This window comes from Ranitomeya imitator, chromosome 4 (genome assembly GCF_032444005.1).
Source record: "Ranitomeya imitator isolate aRanImi1 chromosome 4, aRanImi1.pri, whole genome shotgun sequence".
Lineage (NCBI taxonomy): Eukaryota > Metazoa > Chordata > Amphibia > Anura > Dendrobatidae > Ranitomeya > Ranitomeya imitator.
The window spans coordinates 649,185,648-649,195,521 of record NC_091285.1 but is presented as its reverse complement, the minus strand read 5'-3'; the positions used below and the strand labels follow the sequence as shown (position 1 = coordinate 649,195,521).

The following is a 9,874-nucleotide window of genomic DNA, read 5'->3' as shown; positions in this document are numbered from 1 at the left end:
AAGCAGCGACAGAGGTGGTGTAAGCATCAGGTGAGGGCCCAGGATAGGTGAGTATAATATGTTTTTAATCTTTTTTAATTCCTTTGCTCCACCTTGTTAATTATGATTTGGGGTTTGAAGTCATGGCTATGGTAGAATTTTCAATTTGGACCTAATTTTATTCGGACCAAAGCAAATCTGCTGACACATTCGAATACATGTGTCCAAAATGAATCTCGAGAGATCTCTAGCTATTTGTATGATAGAAGAAGAAGCAGTGCATTTTTTACATCTTTATTTCTAAGACTATATATAAGGGGATTTAACATGGGAGTTACTGCCGTGTATAATACCGAGAATATCTGGTCAAAAATTTCTGAATTTTTCGAGACTGGTGTCATGTATGTGCACATAATGGTTCCATAGAAGATGGTGAGAACTGTCAGATGCGAAGTACAGGTGGAGAAGGCCTTTCTTCTGCTATCGGTTGACTTTATTTGCACTATGGTCCTAATGATCTGGATATAAGACAGTATAGCAATCATAAATGGGACTGGTCCAAAAAGCAAGAATTCGAGTTCAAGTATGATTTGGAAAAATTTTGTTGGGCACGAAATTTTCACTAAAGCTTTAGTGTCACAATAGAAGTGATGAATCTTGGTGGAATGACAAAAGTTCAATTGTGAGGCGAAGCGAATAAAAAGTAATGAGTTCAAACACCCTGAAAACCAATTCACACACAATAACAGGACAATATTCTTCATTCTCATGATGAGATGATAGTGTAAGGGTTTACAAATAGCCACATACCGATCGTACGCCATGACTGAGAGCAAAATGATCTCCGTCCCTACAATAAAGTTGTAGAAGTATAACTGAGTGAAGCAATGTAAGAAAGATATGGAATTGTCACCAGACAGTAGAATATACATCAGTTTTGGAAGGGTAATATTGATGTAACAGATGTCCACAGAAGACAGGTTACTTAGGAAGATGTACATTGGGGTGTGGAGATGTCTGTCCATCACAATCACTGTAAGAATAATGACGTTCCCTAGAACACCAATGAAGTAGACTACAAAGAAGACCATTGACAACAATGGTTGCCTCGAACCGTCGCTAGAGAATGCTACAAGGTGAAGTCCTTTGGTAATCGACTTGTTCATCCTGAATGAAGAAAAATAACTTCACATTCCAAAAATGTAGCAACGGAGGGCGTTAAACTAGAAGAAGAGGGGACGGGAAGAAAAACATTAGACTTGAACAAAGAAGATCCAGGAAAACAAACTCAGAAGGGAGGTAAGAACATTTCTAAAACAATCCACAGCGAGGAGATTGGAACAAAACAAAATCCTCTAAACTGCATGCTTGCAAACGCCAGAAGCCTGACAAACAAGATGGAAGAACTAGAAGCAGAAATATCTACAGGTAACTTTGACATAGTGGGAATAACCGAGACATGGTTAGATGAAAGCTATGACTGGGCAGTTAACTTACAGGGTTACAGTCTGTTTAGAAAGGATCGTAAAAATCGGAGAGGAGGAGGGGTTTGTCTCTATGTAAAGTCTTGTCTAAAGTCCACTTTAAGGGAGGATATTAGCGAAGGAAATGAGGATGTCGAGTCCATATGGGTCGAAATTCATGGAGGGAAAAATGGTAACAAAATTCTCATTGGGGTCTGTTACAAACCCCCAAATATAACAGAAACCATGGAAAGTCTACTTCTAAAGCAGATAGATGAAGCTGCAACCCATAATGAGGTCCTGGTTATGGGGGACTTTAACTACCCGGATATTAACTGGGAAACAGAAACCTGTGAAACCCATAAAGGCAACAGGTTTCTGCTAATAACCAAGAAAAATTATCTTTCACAATTGGTGCAGAATCCAACCAGAGGAGCAGCACTTTTAGACCTAATACTATCTAATAGACCTGACAGAATAACAAATCTGCAGGTGGTCGGGCATCTAGGAAATAGCGACCACAATATTGTACAGTTTCACCTGTCTTTCACTAGGGGGACTTGTCAGGGAGTCACAAAAACACTGAACTTTAGGAAGGCAAAGTTTGACCAGCTTAGAGATGCCCTTAATCTGGTAGACTGGGACAATATCCTCAGAAATAAGAATACAGATAATAAATGGAAAATGTTTAAGAACATCCTAAATAGGCAGTGTAAGCGGTTTATACCTTGTGGGAATAAAAGGACTAGAAATAGGAAAAACCCAATGTGGCTAAACAAAGAAGTAAGACAGGCAATTAACAGTAAAAAGAAAGCATTTGCACTACTAAAGCAGGATGGCACCATTGAAGCTCTAAAAAACTATAGGGAGAAAAATACTTTATCTAAAAAACTAATTAAAGCTGCCAAAAAGGAAACAGAGAAGCACATTGCTAAGGAGAGTAAAACTAATCCCAAACTGTTCTTCAACTATATCAATAGTAAAAGAATAAAAACTGAAAATGTAGGCCCCTTAAAAAATAGTGAGGAAAGAATGGTTGTAGATGACGAGGAAAAAGCTAACATATTAAACACCTTCTTCTCCACGGTATTCACGGTGGAAAATGAAATGCTAGGTGAAATCCCAAGAAACAATGAAAACCCTATATTAAGGGTCACCAATCTAACCCAAGAAGAGGTGCGAAACCGGCTAAATAAGATTAAAATAGATAAATCTCCGGGTCCAGATGGCATACACCCACGAGTACTAAGAGAACTAAGTAATGTAATAGATAAACCATTATTTCTTATTTTTAGTGACTCTATAGCGACAGGGTCTGTTCCGCAGGATTGGCGCATAACAAATGTGGTGCCAATATTCAAAAAGGGCTCTAAAAGTGAACCTGGAAATTATAGGCCAGTAAATCTAACCTCTATTGTTGGTAAAATATTTGAAGGGTTTCTGAGGGATGTTATTCTGGATTATCTCAATGAGAATAACTGTTTAACTCCATATCAGCATGGGTTTATGAGAAATCGCTCCTGTCAAACCAATCTAATCAGTTTTTATGAAGAGGTAAGCTATAGGCTGGACCACGGTGAGTCATTGGACGTGGTATATCTCGATTTTTCCAAAGCGTTTGATACCGTGCCGCACAAGAGGTTGGTACACAAAATGAGAATGCTTGGTCTGGGGGAAAATGTGTGTAAATGGGTTAGTAACTGGCTTAGTGATAGAAAGCAGAGGGTGGTTATAAATGGTATAGTCTCTAACTGGGTCGCTGTGACCAGTGGGGTACCGCAGGGGTCAGTATTGGGACCTGTTCTCTTCAACATATTCATTAATGATCTGGTAGAAGGTTTACACAGTAAAATATCGATATTTGCAGATGATACAAAACTATGTAAAGCAGTTAATACAAGAGAAGATAGTATTCTGCTACAGATGGATCTGGATAAGTTGGAAACTTGGGCTGAAAGGTGGCAGATGAGGTTTAACAATGATAAATGTAAGGTTATACACATGGGAAGAAGGAATCAATGTCACCATTACACACTGAATGGGAAACCACTGGGTAAATCTGACAGTGAGAAGGACTTGGGGATCCTAGTTAATGATAAACTTACCTGGAGCAGCCCGTGCCAGGCAGCAGCTGCCAAGGCAAACAGGATCATGGGGTGCATTAAAAGAGGTCTGGATACACATGATGAGAGCATTATACTGCCTCTGTACAAATCCCTAGTTAGACCGCACATGGAGTACTGTGTCCAGTTTTGGGCACCGGTGCTCAGGAAGGATATAATGGAACTAGAGAGAGTACAAAGGAGGGCAACAAAATTAATAAAGGGGATGGGAGAACTACAATACCCAGATAGATTAGCGAAATTAGGATTATTTAGTCTAGAAAAAAGACGACTGAGGGGCGATCTAATAACCATGTATAAGTATATAAGGGGACAATACAAATATCTCGCTGAGGATCTGTTTATACCAAGGAAGGTGACGGGCACAAGGGGGCATTCTTTGCGTCTGGAGGAGAGAAGGTTTTTCCACCAACATAGAAGAGGATTCTTTACTGTTAGGGCAGTGAGAATCTGGAATTGCTTGCCTGAGGAGGTGGTGATGGCGAACTCAGTCGGGGGGTTCAAGAGAGGCCTGGATGTCTTCCTGGAGCAGAACAATATTGTATCATACAATTAGGTTCTGTAGAAGGACGTAGATCTGGGGATTTATTATGATGGAATATAGGCTGAACTGGATGGACAAATGTCTTTTTTCGGCCTTACTAACTATGTTACTATGTTACTATGTTCTCCGCTAAATGTATATAAAAGTGATGAGCATCATAGCAATTCTAAGTAGCGCTCCTCTACTATGACGCTATCCACCTCGTGCAGAAGAACTTAGTGTGTGTGTTCTAAACTACTTCTCATGATACTTGGGTTAATTTCCCATACCATTGATAGAAGAAATCTCATTATAGCCTCTCACATCTCATTATTACAAATAAAGCCCCGGTCCAAATGCCCTAGTGCAGCATACAGACATCATAGAGGGGGTCCCCACTCTCTATGAAATGAGCATCCCCTATTCTAATGGGCTTGAGCTGTTGATTGACCACCAAAGCACCCACATTCACACTCGTTTGTAGCATAACAATGCTAATATTCAAGTTCATATCAAATGTCCCATTTCATCGTTTCAAAAAAAGTTCTAAGTTATAAGATATAAATACAGATGTGTCCTTCCTCGGCTTTGCTGTTTTTTTTTTAAATATCAGTAGATAGTAGATTTTTGATCTTCTGTCAGGAAATATTTCTGCTATATATGTCTATGTATGGCCACCTTTTGGTTTTGATGTGCATTGCAGCCTGTTATGGGCTTTGCTAGTATGCCATTATATGTTTAATTTATTTCAAACATATTTGAGTAAAAAAAAGGGTGAGCATAGAGTTATGCCACACGAGAGGGTATCCAAAAGAATCAGGAGTTGTCTTCTGGTGGGTGGTTGTAGTATGGACTTTCGTCTATAGCTGAATGTTTATGGAACTTTTCGGAGTCAGTTTGCCAGCCAGTATTGTTAGGGAAAGTTGCATTTGGCTTAGGTGATTTTCTTTTTCAGCGAGTTGTTTAATTTTTTTAATTTCTTGCCTATTTTGTGACAGCTCATTTACACAAACAACGTGCAGCCAAAAAGCTTTCCTAATTTTTGAGCGAAAAGAAAATTGGAAATGGTTGTTTGGTTACAAACTGCTTACAATGGAGCTGCTATGAGTAAATCATATGTTCCATTTTAAACAAGGTGTAGTGAGTCGTGACAAGTGAAGATAAACCTCATTCCGGATGTCCTGCAACGAAGAAAATGTGCTAAAAATTCATTAAGTAATTCTTGAAGATCATAGCTGAACCATTGATGGAGTTGACTGGGATTTCATAGAGTTTCTGTTAGCAAATTTCAGCGAAGGAATTGAGCACAAAATGAATAGCAGCCAAATTCATGCCTTGCAGCAACCACTTCTGCTTCTTTTTTTCGAAAGGGAACCAAACATTTTACAGCCCCTTTGGATATTACATGTGTACTATCTTATTGTTTAGCATTGGGCTAAGGTTCAATTTTCTTTCAGGCTGCTTTCACACATCAGATTTTTTTGGTTCAGGCACAATCTGACAATTTTTGAAAAAAACGGATCCGTTTTTTTTTTTTACGCCGGATCCGTTTTTTCCCATAGAGTTGTATTATCGCCGGATTGTACCTGATGGCCAGACGTTTCATCCATTTTTTTCCGGATCCGTCCAAATAGTCGTTTCCGGCGGACGGAGAAAACGTTCACTGCAACGTTTTTTGTCCGGCGGAAAAAAACACACATAGACGGATTCAGCCAAAAACACATGAAACGGACGTGTGAAACCATGAATACGGCGGCCGGATCCGGTTTCCAATGCATTTTCTCTTTCTCTCTCTCCTTTCCCCCGAAACCAGGAAGTCAAAAAATCCATGTGCATTGAAGAGGACCGGATCCAGCTAAAACGGATCCGGCGCATCAGTTTTTTGCAATTTAGGTCGGATCCGTTTTTTTTAAACATTAGCCGGATTTAGCCTGAAAACAAAAACCTGATGTGTGAAAGTAGCCTGAGAAGTTAAGTAAGAACTACCAGCATATACTTTTGGATACTGCACTGTCATACAAATATACCGTATATACAGAAATACAACATATTTTTGAACATGGCAATGATGTCACAGTATTCACCCTGTAAAAGTGTCCCCAGGCTGTTTCTATTATAGCAGCTCACCCCCAATTAAAGCTACTGAGGCTGGACTGAAATACCAGAGACAGTCCACATACAAGACAGGTGGAGTATTTCCAAGCAGTAAACTGTTAACCATTTTGGAAATAATTTTTGACCACATTTTAGCTATCTGAAAGAAAATACCTTTAATTCTTGCACCTCATGATTTCTTAGTACAATGCATGTGTAAATTTCCACTGTTGACATTTGGAATGACAAATATCGCTCACAGACTGCTATTTATACAGTATGTCCTTTATGAGTTACTATTGGGATTTAAAGAATTATTCCCAGCAAGGTAACAAAGTGTTTCTGTAATGTATAAGGAAAATATTAATAGGTTTATTTTGTAAATTACCAAATGATAATGTGAAGTCATATACCAATAGATTTTCCAGTCCAAACATTCATAATAAATGTATTGAATTATTGAGGTTTACTAATCTTATTATTTGTATTTTTTAAATAGCATTTTTATCTGTGCTACAATCAAGTTGATTGAAGGTAGTAAAGGGATTGTCCAATGAAAATAAAAATCACCACCTACCCAATGTAAGGCAGGGGCTTCGTGTCCATGCGGCAATGAGGTAGTGACCCAAGAAAGTTCAACGTAAATGTCTTTGTTTTCAAAACTCACAAAATATTGGCAAAAGTTATCCTCCGGATCGCAGCCGAGTCTTCCATAACGGTCCATATCAAACCCATTGCAATTGGCGACTGCACAGCCATATCACTCATGGGTGCATAAATGTCTTTACTTTCTCTCACCCGTGCTCAGTCTTCACACAGGTCTGTCCTGAACAGAGCTCCCTGTTCCAATGTTTGCAAACAACACACTGACACACCCAAACCTTAAAGGGAACCTGTCACCCCGAAAACCAAAGGTGAGCTAAGGCCACCGGCAACAGGGACTTTTCTACAGCATTCTGTAATGTTGTAGATAAGCCCCCAATGTATCCTGAAAGATGAGAAAAAGAGGTTAGATTATACTCACCCAGGCACGGTCCCGCTGCGGTCCGGTCCGATGGGCATCGCGGTCCATTCCGGGGCCTCCCATCTTCTTACGATGACGTCCTCCTCTTCTTGCCTTCACGCTGCCGATCCGGCGCAGGCATACTTTGTCTGCCCTGTTGAGGGCAGAGCAAAGTACTGCAGTGCGCAGGCGCCGGGAAAGGTCAGAGCACCTGCGCACTGCAGTACTTTACTGTGCCCTCAACAGGGCAGACAAAGTATGCCTGCGCCAGAGCCGCAGCGTGAAAACAAGAATAGGACGTCATCCTATGAAGATGGGAGACCCTGGACCAGGCCAGACCGCGACGCCCATCGGATCGGACTGCCCGCCTATTTGAGTATAATCTAACCTCTTTTTCTCATCTTTCAGGATACATCGGGGGCTTATCTACAGCATTACAGAAGTCCTTGATGCCGGTGGGCTTAGCTCACCTTTGATTTTGGGGGTGACAGGTTCCCTTTAACTGAAAGATTAAATGGGTTTTATGGGCATGGGCCACTCCCAAGACCCGGAATGGAGAGAGAGATTTGCCCCACTCTAAATCCTGCAAACCTCTCAAAAAATAAAAGCCATGTTGGGTTTTCTTAAAATCTGACTTAGTCAATAGTTTGACCAACTTCACTTTCTCTTTTATTCTGCATGGTAACAAGTGTAGATGCAATCACAATGCACTCCAGCGGGTTCAGTATGCCTCTATGCACATCCTAGGGAACACATGTTGGCTCTCATATGTGATTCCCCTCACTGTATCACACCATCTATACATGGAATAGCTGATAACTTAGCGATAGGTCTAGGTCTGACTACTGGGACCCCCTTCGATGGTTAGAATGGGTGATTTTCATTTGCAATTGGGAACTTTTATTTCTGTTAGAATGGAGCAGCAGTGAGTATACTCTTGGCATTACATTGGAGCCCTATAAAGAATGAATGGACCATAAGTTGACCATGTGCCCTATTGCTTCATTCTAAAGGAGATAAAAATTCTGCTTTCCACCAATGGTGTAGGTCCCTGCGATCTGACCCCCATCGATCTCCAAATTATCATCTATTCTTTAGGTAGGTGATAACTTATCTTCACTGCACAAACCCTTTAAAGATTTACAATGAAACAGTGACATGTATTTTTCTAGTGCATTTCCAGGACATACAAAACTTAAAGACATCTGTCAATATCGCACCTGGTTCTTTGGTCCTAACATATTAAATTATTCCAAAGGCCATCTTCCATCTATGGTTTGACCTGGGCTATGAATAGAGGGGAACCAAAAAATATATATATATTGTGATGAAGTCACTGGTAAAGTGCTGGAGGGGAAATATGTTTCACTTCTCCTAATGGCATCAGTGATATAAAACCCAGTGTTGTGACGCTTAAGATAAGTTGCATAATGGGCTGGTTTTTATGTGGACAACCATAGAGTGGGTTGGAGGTTACCCACCTTATCTCCATCACAGAGCCAGCACCGTCGCGTGCTGACAGGACCTGCGTGGTGTCAGTCATGTGATCAGTTACATGGGCGGAGGAGTCACATGGTCTGGGACTTAAGTAGCCGGATTCCACAGACAACGGTACTGAGTGTCTGGAGAGGAAGGACTCCAGGAAAGTATTTATGCACGTGGTGTGTGTTAAAGGACATTGCTTACCCTGAGTGGTCTGATCCCCACTATTGCAAGGACTGCACGTAGTGCTACCACTTTCTTTTGTTTTGCTGTTTTGTCCAGAGGGCCATGTTTATTTTGTGCTTAAAATTTGGTTAATGCGGTTTCTATTAAACCAAGTGCAACCTTAAAGCTGCATTGTTCCCATGACTACCTCCGCATGCAGCCGAGTGAGCCGATCTACCACAATATAATATTATGGCAACAGGGAAGTAATGATTTTGATGTCCGGAAGGTGGTAAGACGTGTCAAAAGATGACTCCAGTGGACAATATTGAAGCATTTTCTTGCTGTATTCGAAAGGGTTCTCAGAGCGGGAAAAGTGGACGGAGGTGTTGGTGCCTATGTAACTGGCGAGCCCCAAAAGGCTTATTATGACTTGGTCTTTCAGGATGCAAAAGACAAAAGAGTATGCCAAACTGAAGACAGAAATATTGGCTCACTTAGGAGCAACTATGTCTGTTAGGGCAAAACAAGTCCACCATTGGGCGTATTTTGGCTCTAAAACCTTCCGCTCTCAAATGTTTGACTTGATGCATCATGTCCAGAAGTGGTTGCAGCCAAAGTCCTCCATCTCAGCCAAGATGGTCGAGCACATGGTTATGGACATATTTATTTGCTCCCTTTCTAGACTGGTGCAGACCTGAGTTGCCCAGGTACATCCTCGGAATGCATACGACCTGGTTGGCCTAGTGAAAAGGTACAAGGGAATTCAGCTGTAATCAGATCCTCGTACTGGGATACTCAAAAGGAGACTGATTCTCAAAGAAGGGGTAATACAGCCACAACCGGGGGAGTCCAAGTTCCAAAGGCACACTAACGGGTTGCTGAAGGCTGCTGTTGAGGACTTAATTTGTTGAAGGTGTCAGGCTCCCGGGCACATAACCACCCATTGTCCCATGTCCACTGAACCAATGGACTGCAGCCTAGCACAGCATGATTTGTATTATCAATCACCAATATCCTAAACTTATATATACCTCAGCAA

The 9,874-nt window shown here is 41.0% G+C and overlaps 1 protein-coding gene across 1 annotated transcript; it reads right to left on the bottom strand.

The window, feature by feature from the left end:
* Positions 1 to 230: 230 nt before the first annotated feature.
* LOC138674643 (olfactory receptor 1E16-like) lies at positions 231 to 1,145 on the bottom strand. Its single transcript, XM_069762459.1, has one exon. It carries the CDS (start codon positions 1,143 to 1,145, stop codon positions 231 to 233), a length of 915 nt encoding a protein of 304 aa, XP_069618560.1.
* Positions 1,146 to 9,874: the final 8,729 nt, after the last annotated feature.

Bases quoted from the DNA above. Each gene is read 5' to 3' on its own strand.
- LOC138674643 (XM_069762459.1), bottom strand. From the start codon at position 1,145: ATGAACAAGTCGATTACCAAAGGACTTCACCTTGTAGCATTCTCTAGC.